Consider the following 25,131-nt stretch of genomic DNA (forward strand, 5'->3'; position numbering starts at 1 on the left):
TTCTGATCCCATTCTCATTTCCAGCAATCTACAGTGGCACAGAATAAGGGTACAATAGTGAATCCACATATAGCATGCCACCCTTGCGAGTTCATTAAAGAACAAAGAACAAAGAACAAGGAAATGTACAGCACAGGAACAGGCCCTTCGGCCCTCCAAGCCCGTGCCGACCATGCTGCCCGACTAAACTACAATCTTCTACACTTCCTAGGTCCGTATCCCTCTATTCGCATCCTATTCATATATTTGTCAAGATGCCCCTTAAATGTCCCTATCGTCCCTGCTTCCATCATCTCCTCCGGTAGCGAGTTCCAGGCACCCACTACCCTCTGCGTAAAAAACTTGCCTCGTACATCTACTCTAAACCTTGCCCCTCACACCTTAAACCTATGCCCCCTAGTAATTGACCCCTCTACCCTGGGGAAAAGCCTCTGACTATCCACTCTGTCTATGCCCCTCATAATTTTGTGGACCTCTATCAGGTCGCCCCTCAACCTCCTTCGTTCCAGTGAGAACAAACTGAGTTTATTCAACCTCTCCTCATAGCTATTGCCCTCCTTACCAAGCAACATCCTGGTACATCTCTTCTGCACCCTCTCTAAAGCCTCCACATCCTTCTGGTAGTGTGGCGACCAGAATTGAACACTATACTCCAAGTGTGGCCTAACTAAGGTTCTATCCAGCTGCAACATGACTTGCCAATTTTTATACTCAATGCCCCGGCCAATGAAGGCAAGCATGCCGTATGCCTTCTTGACTACCTTCTCCACCTGTGTTGCCCCTTTCAGTGACCTGTGGACCATTATACCTAGATCTTTCTGACTGTCAATACTCTTGAGGGTTCTACTATTCACTGTATATTCCAGATTATTCATCCCCTCTGGCCATGTCAGGATAAATGTCCTGGAATCTGTAGATAGCTGCGAGATGCACCTATTGACAAGAGACTGCATCTGGCTGTGAAAGTTCACAAAACCAAGTAGTCTCTTCTCTCTGCTGAGAGTACCAAACCTGCTATCTGTTGTAAACTTGTAACCCGATATCAAAATTAGCTTCCTCTGCACTCCCCCATGGCAGTGTGAAACACATTCGCCTTGCATTCAGGTATAAATGCTAATTAATTATATTAAATTATTGAATCTAACTCTATTTCATCTTAGAAGTAAATGGACAGTTTGCAGTACCATTCTTTACAATCCAATACTTGCAACACCTTTCTAGAACGTTGGGAGACACAAAGTCTGGCCATTGTGAACCCAGAGACTGCTGCCATTGTCTCCAACCATGAGCACCTTACATTGCTCCAGCAACAATATCTGATCCTCCCTTTGTTCTTCAACAGTCAAACCACCCAGACCTACTGTCGAGTAGTGGTCAGAATAGGTCACGAAAGAGAAAATGCTGGAAAATCTCAGCAGGTCTGGCAGCACCTATAGGGAGAGAAAGGAGCTAACGTTTCGAGTCCGATGACTCTTTGTCAAAGCTTTCCAGCATCCACAGTAATTTGCTTTTAGTCAGAATAGGTCACATGACCTCCTTCATTATGCCTTAAGACATAGTCCCATGACATGACATACTAATAAACCTCATAGTTGTAACAATATTCCAAATATCCAAACCTACTCTGAGGTGAGTTATCTGATGCCAGTCAAGGTTAATGATATGGGTATTGCTCTGTTGCTTTCGCATTTTGGTGTAAAGAGGAGCAAAGACAACAAAGACAACTCCTGGATATAACCAAGTGATTCCAACTGGAAAGTATAAATGTTGGGTTGGAACAGGCTTGGCTAAAATGTTTCCCCACAGTCACACACCTTAGGTTTCTGGTTCTCAATGCAATGCTGGTGCCTTTGAAGCCCTGCCATTAACATTCTGCATCAGAGATCAGAGCAAAGACATTTTGAAGAATGAGCAACTTACCTGTACCCTTTGTGATTTTGTTTTTCATGATTGCAGATATTTCAAGGTAACAGCAATCCCAAAGATATCGTTATAAGGCAGTTTCCTCAGACAATCCTGACACGATACATTCGCATAAGACCACAGACATGGGAGGGCGGTATTGCACTTCGATTTGAACTATATGGATGCAAGATTACAGGTAAAGAATCCACTTGTGAGAAAGTTAACTTTATAAATAGTTTGTTCACTCAGGTAAACTGACCGAGTTAACTGTTTCCTGCAACACCAATCGTCCTGTCGGTTACTTCATTGTTGGTCAATTGAATATATGGGACGGGATTCTCCAGCCCTCCAACAATGGGTTTCTAGGCGGTGGGAGGCGGCGCAGCGTTTGCTGATGGCAGGACTCTCTGTTCCCACCGCTGTCAATGGGAATTCCCATTGAAGCCACCCCACGCTGCTGGGAAACCCACAGGGACCAGAAAATCCCACCAACAGCCATGGTAACGGAGGAAAAAATGTCGACCATGTGTAAAAGACCCTGAAAGAGTTTACTGAGAAATCTGAAACAAAATTATATTCTTTCTTGGGGTGTGAATGTTGCTGGCAAGGCCACGCATTCCTAACTGCCCTTGAGAAAGTGGTAGTGAGCTGCCTGCAATGGAGTGGTTTGCTAGGCCCTTTCAGAGGGCAGTTCAGAGTCAACCCCCTTGCTGTGGATCTGGAGTCGCATGTTAACCAGACTATGGGTAAGATCAGCAGATTTATTTCCCTAAAAACACTTCAGTGAACCAGATACGAAAGAGAAAATGCTGGTAAATCTCAGCAGGTCTGGCAGCATCTGTAGGGAGAGAGAAGAGCTAACGTTTCGAGTCCAATGACTCTTTGTCAAAGCTAACAGACAGAGAAAGTGGGAAATATTTATACTGGGTATATAAATAGTACATAAATATATATTTGTACAGATTTCCTTCCAATTAGTGAACCAGAGAACCTTTTTACAACAACTATTGTTCATGATTTTATTCCAGATTGCTGAATTGCATTTCAATGCTTCCAGCTTCCTTGCTGAGAAGTCTCCAGAGTAGTGGCCTAGGTGTCTGGATTAATTGCTCAGTAACGTGGCCATGATACTTCCATCCTCTTAGACAATAGTAGAGTTTCAGTTTGGCAACACAAAGCTCGCACTGTGCAATCCATTCGGACATATCCCAGTTATCTCATCCGTAGAGTTGGTGAGCAAAGCTGGGCAGAGCCAAAGACTTGGGAGCTTCAAGCATGGCACAGGGCACTGGCTGGAGTTTAATAAGCTAAACAATGCAGCTTGCCACACAATGCACCAGTAAGCTTTCCATTGCTGGCCCAGCTAAGACCAGTTATGAGTTTGAGCATTGCCTGGACAGTTATCAGGAGCCACTTGGAAAGAGTTCTCCCAATGTCCTGGTACCCTCATTGTTGTTTGTGAGAGCTGTAAGTGTGTAAAATGGGCACCACGTTTCTCTGAATTACAACCATGACGATGCACCAAAAAACACTTCACACGCCCTGAGGTTATTAAAAACACAATGGACAGCAATATGGGGGGAGCAACTAAGCTAGAGAGGGATCTAGCGGGGGGGGAGGGGGGGGGGCGGGGGGGGGGGGTTAACTGGGTTGCTGCTGCTAAGGGGAAGGGGGAGCTGTTACGGGATGGGATGGTCGGGACGGGAGGGCACCGTCCGGGGGATAAGCGGGTGCATGGGAACCGGGTGAGGAGCTGGTCTAAAAAAGGGGATGGCTAGTTGACGAGGGAGGGGAGGGGGGGGGGGGGGGGGGTAAAGAGCCCCCCAACCCGGTTGATCACGTGGAACGTGAGATGGCTGAATGGGCCGATTAAGAGGGCGAGGGTACTTGCGCACCTAAAGAAACTAAAGGCAGACGTGGTCATGCTTCAGGAGACGCACCTGAAACTGGCGGATCAGGTCAGATTAAGAAAAGGATGGGTGGGGCAGGTATTCCACTCGGGCTTGGATACGAAAAATAGAGGGGAGGCAATACTGGTGGGGAAACGGGTATTGTTTGAGGTGAAGACTACAGTGGTGGACAGTGGGGGTAGATACATGATGGTGAGTGGCAGATTGCAAGGTGAGGCGGTGGTGCTGGTGAACGTATATTCCCCGAACTGGGGTGATGCGAACTTTATGAAGCGTATGCTGGGGCGCATCCCGGATCTGGAGACGGGAAAGTTGGTAATGGGGGGGGGGACGTCAACACGGTGCTGGACCCAGGGCTGGACCGGTCCAGATCGAGGACCGGGAGGAGGCCGGCAGCGGCCAAGGTGCTTAAGGGCTTTATGGAGCAGATGGGAGGAGTGGATCCCTGGAGATTTACCAGACCAAGGAGTAAAGAGTTTTCCTTCTTCTCCCATGTTCACAAAGTGTACTCCCGGATAGACTTCTTTGACCTGGGAAGGGCGCTGATCCCGAAGGTGGCAGGAACGGAGTATTCGGCTATAGCCATTTCAGATCATGCCCCACATTGGGTAGATCTGGAAGTAGGAGAGGAAAAGGAACAGCGCCCACTCTGGAGATTAGATATGGGACTGTTGGCGGACGAGGGGGTATGTGTAAGGGTGAGGGGATGTATTGAAAGGCACCTAGAGATCAATGATGACGGAGAGGTCCAGGTGGGAGTGGTCTGGGAGGCGCTGAAGGCGGTGGTTAGAGGGGAGCTGATCTCCATAAGGGCCCATAAGGGGAAACAAGAGGGTAAAGAAAGGGAGAGATTGTTGGGGGAGATTTTGAGGGTGGATAGGCAATATGCGGAGGCTCCAGATGAAGGGCTATACAGGGAAAGACGGACATTGCACACGGACTTTGACTTGTTGACCACGGGTAAGGCGGAGGCACAATGGAGGAAGGCACAGGGAGTGCAGTATGAATATGGAGAGAAGGCGAGCCGGCTGCTGGCCCAACAACTTAGGAAGAGGGGGGCGGCGAGAGAGATCGGAGGGGTGAGAGACGAGGAGGGAAAGATGGAACGGGGAGCGGAGAGGGTGAACAGGGTGTTTAAGGTATTTTACGAGAGGCTATATAAAGCTCAACCCCCGGAAGGGAAAGAGGGAATGATGCATTTCCTAGACCAGCTGGAGCTCCCGAAGGTTGAGGAACAGGAGATGACTGGACTGGGAGCGCAGATTGAGGTGGAGGAGGTGGTAAAAGGAATTGGGAACATGCAGGCAGGGAAGGCCCCGGGACCGGATGGGTTCCCGGTGGAGTTCTATAGGAAATACGTGGACCTGCTGGCCCCACTTCTGACGAGAACCTTTAATGAGGCTAGGGAAAAGGGGACACTACCCCCGACGATGTCGGAGGCGACGATATCGCTGATCCTGAAAAGAGACAAAGACCCGCTGCAGTGCGGGTCATACAGGCCTATTTCCCTCTTGAACGTAGATGCCAAGCTTTTGGCCAAGGTGATGGCGACGAGGTTAGTGGACTGTGTCCCTGGGGTGGTCCATGATGATCAAACAGGGTTTGTTAAAGGGAGGCAATTGAATGCTAACATACGGAGGCCATTGGGGGTGATGATGATGCCCCCACCGGAGGGAGAGGCGGAGATAGTGGTGGCGATGGATGCAGAGAAAGCATTTGATAGAGTGGAGTGGGACTACCTGTGGGAAGTACTGAGGAGATTTGGATTTGGAGAGGGGTTCATTAGATGGGTTCAGCTCCTATACAGGGCCCCGGTGGCAAGTGTGATTACAAATAGGCAACGATCTGACCACTTCCGACTATATAGGGGTACAAGACAGGGATGTCCCCTGTCCCCGTTACTGTTTGCGTTGGCAATTGAGCCATTGGCCATAGCGCTGAGGGGCTCTAGGAAGTGGAGGGGGGTACTTAGAGGAGGAGAAGAGCATCGGGTGTCATTATACGCGGATGATTTGTTGTTGTATGTCGTGGACCCAGTGGAGGGGATGCCTGAGATAACGCAGACACTCAGGGAGTTTGGAGAATTTTCAGGATATAAATTGAATATGGGGAAGAGTGAACTGTTTGTGATGCACCCCGGGGAACAGGGCAGGGGAATAGACGATTTACCGTTGAGGAGGGTAAGAAGAGATTTCCGGTATTTAGGGATCCAGGTGGTCAGGAATTGGGGAACCTTGCATAAGCTTAACTTGGCACGACTGGTAGAGCAGATGGAAGAGGACTTTAGGAGGTGGGACATGGCGCCCCTGTCATTGGCGGGCAGGGTGCAGGCGGTTAAAATGGTGGTCCTTCCGAGGTTTCTTTTTTGTTCCAGTGCCTCCCTGTACTGATTACAAAGGCCTTTTTTAAGAAGGTGGACAAGAGTATTATGAGCTTTGTGTGGGCTGGAAAGACCCCAAGAGTAAAGAGGGGGTTCCTGCAGCGCAGTAGGGACAGAGGGGGACTGGCACTGCCGAGTCTAAGTGATTATTATTGGGCCGCCAACGTGTCAATGATATCTAAGTGGATGAGGGAAGGGGAAGGAGCGGCGTGGAAAAGACTGGAGATGGCGTCCTGTAGGGGAACTAGCTTAAAAGCACTGTCGACTGCGCCTTTGCCGTTCTCCCCGGAAAAATACACCACAAACCCAGTGGTGGTGGCAATTCTGAAAATTTGGGGGCAGTGGAGACGACATAAGGGAGTGACGGGTGCCTCAGTGGGGTCCCCGATAAGGAACAACCATAGGTTCGTCCCGGGAAGGATAGATGGGGGATTTAAATCTTGGCAGCGAGCAGGAATTGCGAAATTGCAGGACTTGTTCTTAGACGGGACGTTTGCGAGTCTGGGAGCACTGACAGAAAAATATGGGTTGCCACCTGGGAATACATTTCGCTATATGCAAGTGAGGGCATTTGTGAGGCAACAGGTGAGGGAATTTCCGCAGCTCCCGGCGCAAGAGATCCAGGACAAAGTGATATCGGGGGCATGGGTGGGTGATGGTAGGGTGTCAGATATATATAGGGAAATGAGAGACGAGGGGGAGACGATGGTAGAGGAGCTGAAGGGAAAATGGGAGGAGGAGCTGGGGGAAGAGATTGAGGAGGGGCTGTAGGCAGATGCCCTAAGTAGGGAAAACTCTTCGTCCTCGTGTGCCAGGCTCAGCCTGATACAATTCAAGGTTCTACACAGGGCGCATATGACGGGAGCAAGGCTGAGTAGGTTTTTTGGAGTGGAAGATAGGTGCGGGAGATGCGCGGGAAGCCCGGCGAACCACACCCACATGTTTTGGTCATGTCCGGTATTGCATGGGTTCTGGGTGGGTGTGGCAAAAGTGATTTCAAAGGTGGTGGGGGTCCGGATCAAACCAAGCTGGGGGTTGGCTATATTTGGGATTGCAGATGAGCCGGGAGTGCAGGAGGCAAGAGAGGCCGACGTGTTGGCCTTTGCGTCCCTAGTAGCCCGGCGAAGGATTCTACTTATGTGGAAAGAAGCTAAGCCCCCGAGTGTGGAGGCCTGGATCAACGACATGGCAGGGTTTATAAAACTGGATCGGATAAAATATGCATTAGCGGTTCGGCTCAGGGGTTCACCGGGCGGTGGTAACCGTTCCTCGACTACCTCGACTATCTCGATCAGGGAAAATAGGAAAGGCAGCAGCAGCAGCCCAGGGGGGAGGGGAGGGAGGGGGGGGGGAGGAGGGGGGTGGCGGGTGGGGGGGGGAGGGCTCATTTGGGTCCTCAGGGGTTTTGTGTGTGTGTTTATATATTGGTTATTTATGTTAGATTTCACAAAGTTCCTATTTTAGTTATTATTTCTGTTGTTTCTTATTTTGTTGTTGACAGTTGCCGTTAGTCAGCATATTATTTATTTGAAAGACGATCAATGTATATATTATCACAAAGTTGTAAAATGGGAAATTTTTGTTTGATCGAAAAACTTTAATAAAATATATTTTTTAAAAACACAATGGACGGGATTCTCCGAACCCCCGCCAGGTCGGTGAATCGCCAGGGGGCGGCGTGGATCCCGCCCCGCCGCTCCAACGCCGTCCGCGATATTCTCCGGCAGCCAAACATTCACGCCGACAGGAATCGCGCAGCGCGCTTCGCAGAATAGCGAGGGCCGGCGCGATGCTATCGCCCCCGGGGCTGCTCCAATTCTCCGGGCCGGATGGGCCGAAGTCCCGCCGACGTGACCACGGGTCACGCGGGCGTAAATCAAACAACCTTTTTAACGGCGTCAACCAATCGTGCTGGGGTTCGCGGGTGCCGGTGGAGGGTGCGTGCCGGTGATTGTGGTCGGTGCCGGGTATGGAGGGTGAGTGCCGGGGGGCGGGGGTGAGGGTGAGTGCCGGGGAGGAGAGGGCTGGGGAGGGTGAGTGCCGGGGAGGGTGAGTGCCGGGGAGGAGAGGGCTGGGGAGGGTGAGTGCTGGGGACAGTGAGTGCCGGGGATGGGGGAGCTGGGGAGGGTGAGCGCCGGGGAGGGCGAGTGCCTGGGAGGGGGGGGGCTGGGGAAGGTGAGTGCTGGGAAGGGGGGGGGGATGATGTGTGCCGGGGAGGGTGGGGGCTGGGGAGGGTGAGTGCCGTGGACGGTGAGTGCCAGGGGGTGGTGCGGGGTGAGTGCCGGGGTGGAGGGGGCCTGGGGAGGGTGGGGGCTGCTGAGGGTGAGTGCAGGGGAGGGTGGGTGCCGGGGAGGGGGGGGGGGCTGGGGAAGGTGAGTGCTGGGGAGGGGGCTGGGGAAGGTGAGTGCTGGGGAGGGGAGGGGTGCTGGGGATGGTGAGTGCCGGGTAGAGTGAGTGCCGGGGAGTGGGGGTTGGGGAGGATGAGTGCCGTTGAGGGTGAGTGCCGATGAAGGGGGGCTGTGGAGGGTGAGTGCCGGGGTGGGTGAGTGCTGGGGAGGGGGGGCTGGGGAGGAAGAGTGCCGGGGATGGTGAGTGCCGGGGAAGGGGGGCTGGGGCGGGTGAGTGCTGGGGAGGGGGGGCTGCTGGGGATGGTGAGTGCCGGGGAGGGTGAGTGCCGGGGAGTGGGGGCTGGGGAGGGTGAGTGCTGGGAACAGTGAGTGCCGGGGATGGGCGGGGGGGGGGCTGTGGAGGGTGAGTGCCGGGGAGGGTGAGTGCTGGGGAGGAGGGGGGCTGGGGAGGAAGGGTGCCGGGGAGGGTGAGTGCCGGGGACGGGGGGCTGGGGCGGGTAAGTGCTGGGGAGGGGGGGCTGCTGGGGATGGTGAGTGCCGGGGAGGGTGAGTGCTGGGGAGGGGGGGCTGGGGAGGAAGAGTGCCAGGGAGGGTGAGTGCCGGGGAAGGTGGGCTGGGGCGGGTGAGTGCTGGGGAGGGGGGGCTGCTGGGGATGGTGAGTGCCGGGGAGGGTGAGTGCCGGGGAGGGGGGGGCTGAGGAGGGTGAGTGCCGGGGAGGGTGAGTGCCGGGGAGGGGGGGGGGGGGCTGAGGAGGGTGAGTGCCGGGGAGGGTGAGTGCCAGGGAGGGTGAGTGCCGGGGAGGGTGAGTGCCGGGGAGGTGGGGGCTGGGGAGGGTGAGTGCCGGGGCGGGTGTGTGCCGGGGAGGGGGAGCTGGGGAGGGTGAGTGCCGGGGAGGTGGGGGGGGATGGTGAATGCCGGGGAGGGTGAGTGCTGGGAGGGTCAGTGCCGGGAGGGTGAGAGACGGGGAGGGGGGGCTGGGGAGGGTGTGTGCCGGGGAAGGGGAGCTAGGGAGGGTGAGTGCCGGGGAGGTGGGGCGGGATGGTGAATGCCGGGGAGGGTGAGTGCTGGGAGGGTCAGTGCCGGGAGGGTGAGAGACGGGGAGGGGGGGCTGGGGAGGGTCTGTGCCGGGGAGGGTGAGAGACACCTGGCCCATGACACCTGGCTGCGGAGGGGGGTATGTACAATGATTATATGCCGTCTATCCCCCACCCCCCACCCCCTGTAGACTGTAATGTTTGGGCATCACCCAGCGATGTGGCGGGAGCCGCCCATCTACATGTTGCCCTGGGCGACCTGGCGCAGGAGCGTGCCAGGGAGGCGGTGGAGGCTGCCGCAGAGGAGCGTGCCGCAGAGCAGCAGGTGGCAGCCGCCCAGGCTGGAGGGCCACCCGCCCACAGGACGAGGAGGAGGAGGTGGTGGTGCCACGGCGACGGAGACGCCCGATGAGGCCCCGTGCGTACCAGCGCCGCACGACATACCAGGACCTCACGGGCCGGGTATGCAGGAGGCGACTCAGGATGAGCCGGGAAACCGTTGCCCATATCTGCCATCTGATGGCACACTTGGCACCACGTGGCACTGGGGGAGGACACCCTCACACATACACTGGCGCTCACCTCACACCACACCCCCGCACACATCGGACAGAGCACAGAGGCAGCTTCTGTAGGTGCTAAAGTGATTTTAATGACAAACAGTTCATACCAGTTCCCTAGCCCCTATAACTAATCTGTGGCCTGCACCCGTGCCAACTTACTCAGTGTCTAATTGTTTGGCCATACCGGCCCTATGACTACGTCTAGGTGGTTCCCCAGCTGGAGGTGGACTCCTGTGATTCCTGCCCAGTGACTAGGGTCCCCTTTGGTGGCCGTTTCCTGGGGCGGGCCGGCCTGGATGGGCCAGGCCGCGGCTCGGGCGACTGGGATGGCGAGCTGCCAGCCTGCCCTGCCCGTTGTCCACCAGATGCACCCAGGACGGCAGGGGGGGGAGTCCGAGGTGTCGTGGTGTTCCGGGACCTCCCCTACAGGGGGACCCGAAACGGGCCCCAGCGCCTCCTTCTCCCTCGGGGTGCCCGATGGCCCCCAGGGCTCTCCATGGGTCGGGTGTGCGAACGGATCCAGCATCTGACCCACCCCCGGAACCTGGCACTGCCAGTCCTGGGGGCCCACCCTGGTATCAACAAGGGTCTGCAAGTTTGCAGCCATGGAGCTCAGGGACTTGGCCATCCCTGTCTGTGTCTGGGCGACACCGGCCAGCACCTGGGCAATGGAGCCGATGCCCTCAGCGATGGACTGCAAAGACTGGGCCATTGCCTGCTGAGACTGGGCCATGGCATTGAGCGCCTCTGCGATCTGCTGCTGGCTCTGGCTCATGGCTGCCTGTGAGAGGGCAGCCATCTCCTGGGCCACTGACGCCGCCTGCACGGAAAGCCCCAGGCCTTGCATACTGCTCCCATGTCTGACACCGTCGCTCCCATTGCCTCAACCGCGGACGCCACCCATGCGGTGTCGGCCTGGGTGGCACGCATGACCGGCACCACTCCCTGCTCCTGGACACGGGTGGATTCCTCCACCTGCGTCTGCAGCTGCCGCAAGCCGCCCGTCACCCCCTTCGATCATCCCTGGGTCCGTGACTGCTATGGGTGGGTGTGGTAACTCCAGGACCCGTCTGGGAGGCAGATGGTTGCTTGCGCCGGGCTGCCCTCCGACCATCCGGCCCCTCGGCTGCTCCTACCTCCACCTGCTGTACCGGGACGGCTGTGTGTTGTGCACCAGTTAGTGTACCAGAGGCCTCATCGCTAAAGTGCCCAACCGAGGTGAGTGTCTCTGCGATGGTGGAGGGTGTAGGCGATAGCAGTGGCTTAATGTCGAGGTCCTCATCGGACCCGAAGTCCGGGGTCCCCCGGGGTGGTGTTTCCTGTCCGTCCGTCCCCTGTGTGTGGGTGTCCTGGGGGGTTGTTTCCTGTGTATGGGTGTCCTGTGTGTCAGTCCCCTGTGCGTCAGTGTCCTGCGTATCAGTGTCCTGGGTGGGTGTGTCCTGGGTGCTTGTGTCCTGTGTGTCAGTGTCCCGGGTCGACTGGGACGGGACCTGTTGCTGTGGCTGCCCTCCTCGTCGCTGGATGTGGCCCTCCAGCGTCGCCGCACTGGCACGAGATGGGGGCAGCGTATGCCTGATGCTCCGGGTCTATCACTGGCTCATGGGCAGCCTGGCACTGGATGGGGGCATCGTATGCCTGACGGGCCGGGTCTATCCCTGTCTCATTGGCGCCCTGGCACTCGGTGGGGCGTCGTATGCCCAATGGGCCATGTCTCTCCCTGTCTCGTGGGCGCCCTGGTACTCGATGTGGCGTTGTATGCCCGATGGGCCGGGTCTATCCCTGTCTCGTGGGCGCCCTGGGGGCGGTTGGCATCCGCAGGGATGGGGGTTCGACGTTTGGTCCTGCAATATACAATACAGCATGCATGGTTAGACACGTAGATGGGGGATGGGGAAGGGGGAAAGGGGGGATGGGTGAAAGGGGGTGGGGGAATGGGGGAAGAGGGGATGGAGAAAGGGGGGAAGGGGGGGTGGGGGGAAGGGGGGAAGGGCGGGTGGGGGAAAGGGGGGATGGGGGGTGGGGAAAGGGGGGATGGGGAAAGGGGGGATGGGGAAAGGGGGGTTGGGGAAGGGAGTAGGGGGAAACGGGGGAAGGGTGGATGGGGAAGGGGAAAGGGGGGCAGGCAGTGGGGGATCTCACTTGGTGGTGCGCCCCTGACCTCTGCATCAGCAACCTCCTGGTACTCGGGTCTGCCTGCAAGGTCCAGGACCCTCTCTTCATGAACGGTGAGGGGGCGCAATTCAGGTGGACCCCTCCGGTCCTCTCACGCTCCCCGTTGTTATGAGCACGCTTCTCCTGCGGGGTGGGGGGGGCGGTGGCAGGGGTAATGGGCAACAGTGTTAGGGAGACAAATACATGCGGACCAGCAGTTGTGTGTCTGTTGGCATAGGTCACACCCCATCCTGCATGGGGGGGGGGGGGGGGGGGGGGGGGTGCAGCCATGTCGGTTTCAGCTAGGGCTGTCCCACCCATCGCTGGGGGGGGGGGTACTCACCCTGGTTGTCCTGGCTAGGTCATTGACCTTCTTGTGGCACTGGTTGCCTCTCCTGGCAGTTACGGCCACGGCGCTGACGGCCTCTGCCACCTCCCTCCACAGGCGCGGCTGAGGCGTGGGGCGACCCTGTGGCCGTGTCCGGGATACAGGGCCTCCCTCCTCTGCTCCACTGCGTCCAGGAGCACCTTGATGTCCCGCTCCTGGAACCTCGGCGCTGCGCGGCGGGCGGCCATTTTGCCGGGTCTCCGGTGTGGGCGTCTTTTGTGCTGCTGTCGCGAATGGCGTCACGCCGCTGCTAGCGCCTTCCAGGTCGGAGATTTTCCGACGTTCTGGTTGGCCCGACGCTGGAGTGGTTTGTGCCGTTTTTGACGCCGGTGTCGGGCCAACGCGCCGATCACAGAGAATCCCGCCCAATATAAATGGCAGCTGCTTCTGTCTTCGGTTCCAGGTTTGAATCCAGCCTGGTCTGTTGGGTACCCATCTGCCAGAGGTACATGTGTCATGTGTCTGAGACATGCCAATAAAACAAAATCTGACAGTTTCAACAAAGCAGAGACAATCTTAACAAGATTTTTAAAACATCTGTAACTCAAAAATAATACTCAAAGTAAACCTGAGATCGCCAAATGTACACAAGCATGAGGGGTTCTGCATAAATTAATGACTCTCCTGAATCCGTAAAAGCACTAGAGAGCCTCTTGTCAGTCGATGCCAGCTGGAGGATCATCGTGACTATTCAACCCCACTGACTTTCTTCAGCAGAGGCGAGATTACAGGCAACACTGGTTGTCCATGTAAATGTCGACATTCGGCATCATTGGAATATGGGCCGTCGCAAATCAGTGGGTTCGCAGAATAAAACTGCTCACAATCAGGCACAAATTGGAAATCTCAACCAGGTGCTCGAAGGATGACTGATGGGAGAAACAGATATATTTGGATCTTGAGAATTAGCTGTCAAACAAGGGGAAAGTGATGTAGTTGATACTGGACCATCAAATCTTTCAAGGGCAGGATCTTTCAGACCTTGAGGATTAACCATTACATTTTGGATCTGACAACCTCCTGCGCATAACTAGATTGGAAGAGTTCTTGTTATCACAAAAGCACAGAATTGTTACGGAGCAGAAGGAGGCCATTTCTCACATCGTGTCTGCACTGGCTCTCCAAATGAGCATCATGATTTAGTGCCGTTCCCCTGTCTTTTCCCTGAACCCACGTACATTGTTTCTATTCAAATAACCAAATAATCATCTCAACATTGGCTTCTTTTACAAATCACTTCAAATCTTTGCCCTCTTGTTCTTGATCCTTTCTATGAGCAGGAACTATTCTTCCCTATCTGCTCTGTACAGCCCCCTCATGATTTTGAACAACTTTATCAATCTTCTCTTAGGCTTCTTTTCAAGGAGAACATTGCCAACCTCTCCAATCTATCCTCATAATTGAAGTTGCTCATCCCTGGAACCATTCTTGTAAACCTCTCCTGCACTCTCTCCAATGGATTCACATCCTTCCTATAGTGTGGTGCTCAAAACTGTGCACAATATTCCAGCTGAGGTCTAACTATTGTCTTGTATTAGTTCAGCATAACCTCCTTGCTCTTGTACTCTATACTGTTACGAATAAAGCCCAGAATATCTGCTTTATTAACTTCTTTCCACCTGTCCTGCAACCTTCAATCATACATGTCATAGACACCCAGGTCCATCTGCTCTAATATTTCCTTGTGGTTTCAACACTCCTGTTGAATTAGTTCAAAACCCTCCAGCACTAGCAAAATGCCCGTCAGCGAACTTGGTCCAGGCTCTATTTGGGTGCGACCCATCCAGCTTGTACAGGTGCCATCTCTCCCAGAACCAGTCCCAGTGTCCCAGGAATCTAACGCCCTCCCTCCTACACCAACTTTCCAGCCACACATTAATCTGCCTTATTCTCCTTTTTCAGCACTCACTTTAACGTGGCACTGGGTGTAATTCAGAGATTACTATTACCTTTGAGGTCCTGTTTGCTCATTTTCTACCGAGCTCACTAAATTCTGATGGCAAGACCACATTCCCCCTTACTACTTAAGCCATTGGCACCAATGTGTACCACAACTTCTGGCTGTTCACTCTCTCCCAAAAGAATGTCCTGCAGCTGCTCTGTGACATCCTTGACCCTGGCATCCGAGAGGCAACATACCATTCCGGAGTCACATCTATGGCCACAGAAATGCCTGTCTGTTCCCCGAACTAATGAATCCCCAATCATTGTTGCTCTTCCTTTCTTCTTCCTCCCCTCCTCTACAGCCGAGGTGCTGGTGGTTCCACAAACCTGGTTCTGACTGCAATCCTCTGAGGATCCACCCTATCCATATAGCTCTCAGCCTCGTCAATGTATCACAGTGATGCAATCCGCCGATCGAGCCCTGAAATCGGAGGTCAAGTTTCTGCGGTTGGCAGCACCTCCTGCACATGTGGTCATCTAGGAGATGGATAGCGTCCATGACTTTGCACATAGTACCGTGCATTCTGCTCGACTTGGCTGCCCTGCCAAACCTTAACTTTACTTTTCGTACGCATCCTCCCGCCACCATCCCACCATGGGAACTGCAGGGTCACTCCCCCCCCCCCACCCCCCACCTCCATACTATGCATATATAAGGGTGACCCAATACCCCCCACCCATCAAACCCCCATTAGAGACCTCTCACCAAATCCCCCCATCAGACCCTCGTACCAGAGACGTCCACCAGAAACCGCCTCATATCAGAGATCCCCCACCTGAGGTCATCCCATATCAGAGACCTTCCCATAACAGAGACCCCCCAAGATTAGAGAATACCTGTTATTAGAGAACCTCCCATATCAGCGATTTTCCCCCCCCCCCCTTATAACAGCGACCTTCCCATAACAGAGACCCCCCTCATATCAAGGAACCCCTGTTATCAGAGAACCCTGTTTTGGGGGTTCTGATGCAGGGGTTCTGATGGGGGAGGTTGGGGGGAGGGTGTACAGAACTGTGGGTGATTGGAGGTCCATCGTGTCAGGGCCATGCTGGCAAATACTTGCACATGAACCAATCCACGCCCTCGTGAATCCCGGCCCAGAGGAGGCGAGGCGGATCCGGGCATCCTCCCACTGGTGCGGGGCGCGATTCCTAATGCTACTGCCAACGGGGTATCAGAACATCGCAAATATAGTGGCGCTGGGTGCCAATCCCGTTTTTCCCCGACTTGGGATTCCCCGTCGCATCAGGAACTTGGCTATCAATGAGTGCCGGAGAATCCTCCCCCTACATAAATACACACCTCGAGGCTTAGATATAGACTCATAACAAACTACTATTTATATTAGAAAGCTCCAACATGATCAATACTTTAAACAGTTCCAGTATAAATGTGCCTCTTCTCATAAAGAAAGGTTGTCATTGAAATGGAAACCAGCATCAGTGAAGAAAGAAATTCAGGGCTGTTGAACTCAATGTTGAGTCTACAAGGCTGCAGAAAGTACCTAATCAGAATACAACGTGTTGTTTTGTCCTCCAGCTTGCGTTGAGCTTCACTGCAGCAGGTGGAGGGCAGAGGTGTGAGAGCGAGAGCACGATGGTGAATTAAAATGGCCTGGGGTCATGCTTGTGGAATGGGGGGGGGGGGTGTTCTGCAAAGCAGTCACCCAATCTGTGTTTGGTCTCACCAATGTAGAGAAGAGCCCATTGTGAGCAGTGAATACAATAGACGAAATGGAAAGAAATACAGGTGAATTGCTGCTCCGCCTGGAAGCAGTGTTCGGGGCCTTGGACAATGAGGAGCGAGGAGGTAAAAGGGCACCCGTCACAATTGTTGTCAATGGATCTTGGCCATTCTCCAAAGCTAATAAAGAGCACCTCAACCAGCCTGCCAACGCTAACGAAACAGGCTGTGAACCGGTTCATGTATGAGAATAAACAAAGCGTGCAATGAACCAGTTCACGTCGGGGAAGAAAATCAGTTTTCCAAGTATTAGAGTGTGGCCCATGCAGCAAACCTGAAGATGTCTTGAAGGAGATCAGAGTGATAGGACATTCTTGCTGTGATTAACTTTTACCCACAACCGCATTATCACATTTGAAGAGCTTAATGCTTACCTTCCTAATAACTGTAGGAAGTACCTGTAAATACTATGCCACAAAATTCTGTAGCTGTATGTGTCATTCCTGCACTTACCAACAGGGCTGCACTCTGCTTCAATTTGATTTTTCATACTAGATTTCCCCACTGGGCTACAACTGATAGATAATTTTTCCCACATGTAATTAAGTATAACATTATAATAAAATACTACCTCATTCCTCTCTGATGGCCTTTTATCTTTGTCCTGCAGATAACCCCTGCTCTGGAATGCTGGGAATGGTATCTGGACTCATCTCTGATAACCAGATCACTGCCTCAACCACCATGGACCGTTACTGGGGCCCCGAACATGCTCGGCTTCTAACCAGTCGAGCAGGCTGGGCGTTAAAACCGACCTCTCAAACCTATAACAACGAATGGATACAGATAGACCTCGGAGCGGAGAAAGAGGTGCGGAGCGTGATCATTCAGGGTGTGAAGCAGAGGGACAATAAAGTGTTTATGCGGAGATTCAAGCTTGGGTACAGTACAAATGGATCAGACTGGAAGGTGGTGACAATTCCTGGCACCTCTAAACCGAAGGCAAGTAGTCTGTGATCACAGCCTTAGATGTGACTATTTCTTTCTGAAATGAGAGCACGGCACTGAGTTGAAGCATGTGCCATCATGCTGCCACTAACATTAACATCTCAAGTGCTTTCACAGGGAAAAAGCAAGCACACTCATACAGCACACTGCCAAGAGTCCTGTGTCACATTTTCCCAACATACAAAATGAGGAACATGCCTACATTATAAAAAGAATTACCGTCTTTCTCCCTTCCCAGTCAGAATATATCCATTTCATTTTTCTCTGCAACAGAACACTGCTACCACACAAAGTCAACATTTTTGTCCTTGCGGATTGTACTTCAAATGCAAAGTGCTTCTTTGTTTGCCAAAGCGGAAGACTCCATACAAATTAGAATGCAAAGATTCCCTTCATGAAAGAGCATCTGGAGAATCTTTGTTTGGGGAAACAGGGACACTCCAAATCCTGCTCATCATGCTGACATCAAGCCTAAATTGTACAGTCGTGCATTTCAATAAAATTTGCATTAATGCATCTTTATCATAATTTTTTTTTTTTAAATGTTTCCCAACACGTTACTAATGTAAAGATCATTGAATGTGGATGTCATCGGTGTAGAGTGGGACCTGGAGTTATTCAATCAGGAATTGGTCTGGTTTCCTTCTTGTTTTCAGTGTTCCATAGCTTGACTTTTGCACTTGACTCCAGTAGTTGCCGATGTGAGTGACATATTCTTTACCGTGGTACAATCAATGATCAGGATAAACCTGAGAAAATAACATTAAAGGAGCCAGTGTGGAAATTTATTGCCGGTTGGCATCAAAATTTCAGTCAGAGGCCTCTCGCGAGATTCACGATGCTCAATCCGTCTTGCGAGATTTAACACTGGGCAAGATCCAGATTAACATATTCAAGTGAGCCATTAGGCTCATTGAAATATGTCTGCGCCATATTCCCCTGAGGCCTGGCAACGAACGGCCGCACCTAGGAGGCCCTGCCAGCGCGCCGTTTAGCACAGGTTTTCACAAACGTTGACCAGGCGCCATGGCATCTGGAAGGGGGGTCTCCCAGGCCATTAGAAAACCCTGCAGGGTGATGCCCTCACGGGGCAGGCACAGCCGAGGCTGCACATAGTCCCATTTTTTACAATGAGCAGTTCCGCTCGCCAGAAATCCCTGTTGTAGCGAGAGATCGGGACACCATTTTTAAATGGGTCCCGATCTCCAAGACTCACAGTAAAATCCCCGACCTCCCACCAGCCCGAACGCAACCCCCCTCCTCCCCCCCCCCCCCCCCCCAACATCCACGCTGGGCAACCACAGCCCAATTGCACACACGCAAAAAGTACCAGCTTGGCACCTTGGCAGTGCTAACTTGGCATCCTGGAGTATCCTTGCCAATGGGCCCAGGTGGCAGCAGCAGTGCCAGGGCACCCAAAGGGCCTGCAGCTAGAGGACACCAATCCCATTGAGACCCCCACATATCAAATAGCGCTCACCCGAGATCCCCAAGGCGAAAGGATTGATTCCAAAACCTCAGGTACCTCGGTATCTGCACATTAGAGTAAGGCTCACTGCCTCGTTGTAATATGCAAATTTGCCAAAAACTGTCCCGCTCAATTGTGGACGGGATTCCAGTTGCAATGTCTTGCGAGATGGCATTAAATCTCGCGAGGCGTTGTAAGCCGGGTAGATCCTGCAGGCGGGGACTCCCAACTTTCACCTGCTACGCTGTACCGCAATGAGATGCTTTTTCGGCGCAGCGTGGCCGGAAGATCACGCCTCTGTTTCTGTCCCGTTAAATCGCGTCCGTAGTAAAATAATGTCAATTTAAACAAAATGTATACAATGTTGTAAATGCCCAGTGTGATTACCTACCAAATTCATAGTGATATGGAAATAACTTATGTCTGAATTTCTATGCCAATTTATTAAATCATCCAAAGTTTTCACAAATCGGAATAGAAATTGGAACGCAATGTGTCATTTTTTGGGGCATAAAGCAGGCATAGGACATAGCAATTTGAAAGTGGGACTGGTTGCATTTCACTACTAAATTGGTGGTGACCATCTTTTAGATTTGAATTTTTAAGAGAAATTTTTGGCAACACCTTTGTTGATTTACTGCTATTGTTAAAGAATTTGCCTTTGAGATATGACTTTTCTACCCTATGACAGTACTCACTTTTCAATTTACGTTGGATTCTTAGTCGAAATGTCCAATGTCGAATTGCATGAGGTTGACTGAATAATGTCAGCATCTGTTGTACATAATTAAGAGAAATCTTTGGCAACACCTTTGTTGATTTACTGCTATTGTTAAAAAAAGATGTGAAGAATTTGCCTTTGATATATGACTTTTCTACCCTATGACAGTACTCACTTTTCAATTTACATTGGATTCTTAGTCGAAATGTCCAATGTCGAATTGCATGAGGTTGACTGAATAATGTCAGCATCTGTTGTACATAATTCCAGAATTAAGTTCAAACTGTTAGTTTTTGAAAATTGGGAGCAATATTGTAATTACAAATGCTGCTAAGTTATGAAAATATAATGCAGATAATGCAGATGTAGCTCATTATATTTTTGTTTGAGAAATGAGCCTATTTTGACTCTGGTGTGCATTTCTGTTACTGGATTCGACTGATGTCTGAGAAATTGTTTCCATATTGTCTAGACATTTGAAGGAAATACCAACTATGATACGCCTGAAATTCGGAAATTTGAACCATTGTTAACAAGATACATTCGTATCTACCCTGAGAGAGCATCAGCGGCCGGGTTAGGATTACGTATGGAACTGCTGGGCTGTGAGATTGAAGGTACAGAGAATTTTAAAATGCTCCATGGCTTCATTGCATAGTGTATCCATCAGCAGGAGCTGCCCCTGGGGGCGGACTGGAGGATTGAAACAAGATGAAACAGTTGAAATCGAAAGTTCCACTCACTGTTAAATCTTCATTTACTTCTCTTAAGTGTCAGTAAGGGCTGAAGATTTGTAATTTACCTTCATCACTCAACAGGGCAGATGTTCCATTGGTCATAAGAAAGTTTACCTGGAGGACATATATTTCAGTAGATTTATTTCAGTGGTTGCAATATTGCTGTACAGGCATCTGTATAAACCTTATAAATAGATTAGAGGATATTTCAAAAGTTATATCTGACATATATGTACTTTTCGGTCTTTTTAATATTATAATAATTTACAATAATTTACAACTTTAGGAAAAGATCCAATTTGCACCAAAAGATGTAATTTATCAAAAGTTGACCAAAAATATTTTTGTATATATATTCACCAATTCACTTGTCATCTCACTTATCACCTAAGATTACAATTATGCAATATTAACTTCCAAAATCATTAATTAATTTGTATGAAATTCCCATGGTCACGATTCTAACAAAGAACCATTGATCCATAGAATTCCTAAAGTGCAGGAGGTGGCCTTTTGACCCATCAAGACTGCACTGACCCTCTGAAAGAGCACCCTACCTAGGCCTCACCCCCATCCTATCCCCGTAACCCCAGAATCCCACCTAACCTACACACCTCTGGAAACAAAGTGGCAATTTAGTATTGCCAATCCATCTAACCTGCACTTCTGTGGACTGTGGGAGGAAACCAGAGCACCCGGAGGAAACCCACGCAGACACAGGGTGAAAATTTAAACTTCACACAGTCACCCAAGGCCAGAATTGAACACGGGTCTCTGGCCCTGTGAGGCAGCAGTACTAACCGCCCAGGTTCTAATCTGTTCAAAATAAATGGTTTGATGCTGTCATTAAAATAGCATTTGTGTGTTAATTGACACATTGGGTGAAATTTTCCCCAAAAAACAGCAAAGTGTCAGATTCAATCAGAAAACGGGCATGTTTTCCCCAGAGAAACAGGCAGGTTTCCCCAGGAGATCGTCCCACACTTTGTCATTGGGGGGGACATCATTGTTAAGGATGGGGCCTGAATGTGTCAGTGAGCCTATCTTCACATAGATCAGGGTGCCCTGAACTCAAGGCAAAATGAAGGCAACCCCTCCTCTTCCCCCTCTCCCAGGGACATCGGGGTCCCCCCCCCCACCCCATTGATGGCATGTTACCCACCCTCCAGACATAGATCTCACTCCTACTGTTGCCCCCTTCCCCCCCCCACCGAACACAGATCACCGGCCTTGGGGCCCTCCCAATAGGTCATCCTATATGCCCCGCTTCTTCAGGCCCTGCCCCTTGCCACCACCCCCTAACAGCAGGGCACTGCCCTGGCATGTCCCCGACCACCTGGGGGCTACAATAGCCTCCGAGCCCCCCGGGCTGGTCATTACTTCTGGTCTCCGTTTGTGAAGACCTCCGGCACCATATCACTCTGACAAGTTGAAACATTGTATGTTCCTGAAAGATGCAGGGTTAAACTGATTTTGAATATTAAAGTTAATTTAAATGAATGGCAAAATCACCTCATTGTGATATTACCCCACTAGGCTGCATACTGACAATGGGAACAACCATAAAACTGCCAAAGCTGGCTCATTGAAACCATGCATCTAAAAATCAGTTATTATCTTATGCCCTTTGCTTCATTCCCCATTATTGAGTAACAAATATGAATTCTATTCATTCATATTCAATATTAGATATGAAGCTCTCCATTCATTCTTCCAGTAAATAATTAGTCAAAGTCCACAAAGGATCGTAGGCATCTATTGACCTTGTGCTATGCCACTTGGTACACTTTGCCTATCAGTAGAAACAGGGTGCGATCTAACGGCCGCACCGCACCCAACACACGACGCAATGTGGCCGGTAAAGCATGGGCCAGCACGGTAGCATTGTGGATAGCACAATTGCTTCACAGCTCCAGGGTTCCAGGTTCGATTCCGGCTTGGGTCACTGTGCGGAGTCTGCACATCCTCCCCGTGTGTGCGTGGGTTTCCTCCGTGTGCTCCGGTTTCCTCCCATAATCCAAAGATGTGCAGGTAAGTGGATTGGCCATGCTAAATTGCCCTTAGTGTCCAAAATTGCCCTTAGTGCTGGGTTATGGGGATAGGGTGGCGGTGTGGACCTTGGGTAAGGTGCTCTTTCCAAGAGCCGGTGCAGACCCGATGGGCCGAATGGCCTCCTTATGCACTGTAGATTCTATGGTAATCTATGAAATCTCACGAGAGGTCTCTTGCGAGATTTACCCGGCTCGTTATGCCTCAGGAGATCTAACGGGATGTCGCAAGATGTCGTGATCTAAGTCCGGCCCGTTGTGGGATTACTCAAATGAGTAGTTAGCCTCACTCGAATATGTCTATGCCAGATCTACCCAGCGACCATGATCAAATCTCCTCGCCTCGGAGACCCAAAGCCAGCGCTGTTTAGCACTGGTCTCCACAACCATTGACCAGGCGGAACGTCACTTCGGGGGAGTCTCCCTGGTGATCAGAGGCCCCCGGGTGGTCGGTCTCTGGGCAGGGTACCCTAGCACTGCTAATGGCACCCAGGCACCTTGGCACTGCCAGCCTGGCACCTTGGCAGTGTCATCCGGCAATTTGGCAGTGCCCCTCGGTGTCAGCCTGGCAGTGCCAAGGTGCCCAGTGGCACTTTGCCTGTGCCAGGGATCAGGCATGGAGGTGCCCTGCCCTTATGAGGTGAGGTGAGAGGGGGCTCGAGGACCCCCTCATCGGTAAGTTGGGGATTTGGGGAGGTCCGGGGGTCGAGTTGGGTGGTTGAGAGATATCTCTTCCTGCACTAGCAACTGAAGCTCCTCAGTGTAGGAAGTTAAGTTAAGTGTGGCCTGGGCTTCCTTGCCGAGGCCCAAGCGCCGGGGAACACCCAGCTTAAATGCGCCCACAACAGGACTTTTCTTCCCCTTAAATCACACCCACAACCTCATTATTTACTCAAAAGCTTTCCCAATTCTGAAAATCTCTATTAGATCTCCTTTAACATTCTCTACATAACTAACATTTCTTTGTAACTATTTTGATCATGTTAGCCTTGGCTTTGTGGTTGCATTCTCATGTCTGAGTAGAAGACTGCCGCTTCAAAATCCCACTCTGCTGTCTTGAACAAAGAATATTGGGCTGACAATTGTTCAGTACAGTACTGAAGGCATGGTGCACTGTTTGAGGGGTGCAGTATTTTGAGTGAGATGTTAAACTATGGCTGTGTCTGCTCTCTTAGGTAGGTCTAAATGAGAAGAGCAGAGACCTTCTCCCAGTGGTCTGGCCAATATTCATCCCTCACTGGCTATCACTAACAAACAAATCATCAGGCCATTCATTTCACAAATTAGCCGCTGCACTTTTGACATTATAACTGTGACAACACTTGCATATTAGATTATAAAGCACTTTGGAATTTCTTGAGGGAAACAAAGCTCTGTGTGTTCTTCATTTATTTTTCTTTCTAAACTCTAATTCTTGGTATTATTCTGGTGAGTATTTATTGTAGTGTTGTGTCTCTACTTAAATGGGGAGCTCTGTGTAATAGCAGCTATATTGCATGTCACAGGTCTGTGTAACTAAATTGCATTCACGCATTTTTGTTTGTAGCAAAAGCAGGAATGTAAAATATACAAACAAAATTCCCAATAGAGCAGACTGAAATGTAAGTGTTAAGTCAGTGCAAGACTGAGGTTTGCAACCAATATTCGTCCAAATATTTCCAGATGCTTGGAGATTAGAATATAGGACGCAGAAGAACTAGGAGCAGGAGTAGGCAACTCAACCCCTCAAACCTGCTCTTCCATTCAATATGATCATGGCTGATCTCATCTCTGCCTCATCTCCACCTTCCTGCCCACTCCCCATAACCCTTCATCCCGCTACTAATTAAAGACATATCTACCTCCTCCTTAAATCTGTTTAGTGTTCCAGAGTCCACTGCACTCTGGGGTAGAGAATTCCACAGATTCATGATTCTTTGAGTAAAGTAATTCCTCCTCATTTCTGTTTTAAATCTGCCTCCCCTCGCCTAAACTATGGCCTCTCATTCTAGAATGTCCAACAAGGGGAAACATCTGCTCTACATCTACAATCCCCTTTAGCATCTTATATACCTCAATTAGATGTCCTCTCATTCTTCTAAACTCTACAGAGTATAGACCTAAACTGCTCAAACTCTCTTCATAAAACAAGTCGTCCACCCCTGGAATCAGTCTAGTGAACCTTCTCTCAACTGCCTCTAATGCATTTCCATCCTTTCTCAAGTAAGGGGAGCAAAACTGTGCGCAGTGCTCCAGATGCAGTCTCAAAACAATGTCCTATAGAGTTGCAACAGCACTTCCCTACTTTTATGCTTTATTCCATTAGCAATCAATGCCAAAATTCCATTTGTCTTCCTTATTACCTGCTGCACCTGCATACTAAATTTTGCGATTCCTGGACGAGGGCACCAGATCCCTCTGCACCAAAGTATTTTGAAGTTTCTCTCCATTTCGATAATAAATTGCCTTTTTAGTCCTCTGACCAAAATGGATAACCTCACACTTACCACGTTAAACTCCATCTGCCAAATATTGGCACACCCACCCAATCTATCCATACCCACTTGTGAATTTATTTCCTCGTTGCAACTTGCTTTCCCACCTATTTTAGTGTTGTCTGCAGATTTGGCTATAGTACCTTCTATCCCTGCATCCAAGTCGTTGATATAAATTGTAAGTAGTTTGGGCCTGAGGATCGAACCCTGTGGCACACCACTAGTTACAGCTTGTCACGAAAAACACCCATTTATATACATTCTCTGTTTTCTGTTGGTTAGCCAGTCCTCTATCCAAGCTAATGTATTACCCCCAAACCCGTGGGATCTTACCTTGTGTATTAACGTTTTGTGTGGCACCTTATCAA

The 25,131-nt window shown here is 51.1% G+C and overlaps 1 protein-coding gene across 3 annotated transcripts in view; it reads left to right on the forward strand.

The window, feature by feature from the left end:
- Window positions 1-25,131, forward strand: part of nrp1a (neuropilin 1a) — a 314,669-nt gene that overhangs the window by 216,767 nt on the left and 72,771 nt on the right. For all 3 annotated transcript variants that reach the window (XM_072508335.1, XM_072508337.1, XM_072508336.1), the window contains exons 9-11: window positions 1,957-2,101; window positions 16,978-17,309; window positions 19,977-20,121. In XM_072508335.1, coding sequence (XP_072364436.1) covers window positions 1,957-2,101; window positions 16,978-17,309; window positions 19,977-20,121 — 622 coding nt within the window. The remainder of the gene's footprint in view (window positions 1-1,956; window positions 2,102-16,977; window positions 17,310-19,976; window positions 20,122-25,131) is intronic.

The sequence above is a fragment of the Scyliorhinus torazame genome, chromosome 6 (genome assembly GCF_047496885.1).
Source record: "Scyliorhinus torazame isolate Kashiwa2021f chromosome 6, sScyTor2.1, whole genome shotgun sequence".
NCBI classification, from domain to species: domain Eukaryota; kingdom Metazoa; phylum Chordata; class Chondrichthyes; order Carcharhiniformes; family Scyliorhinidae; genus Scyliorhinus; species Scyliorhinus torazame.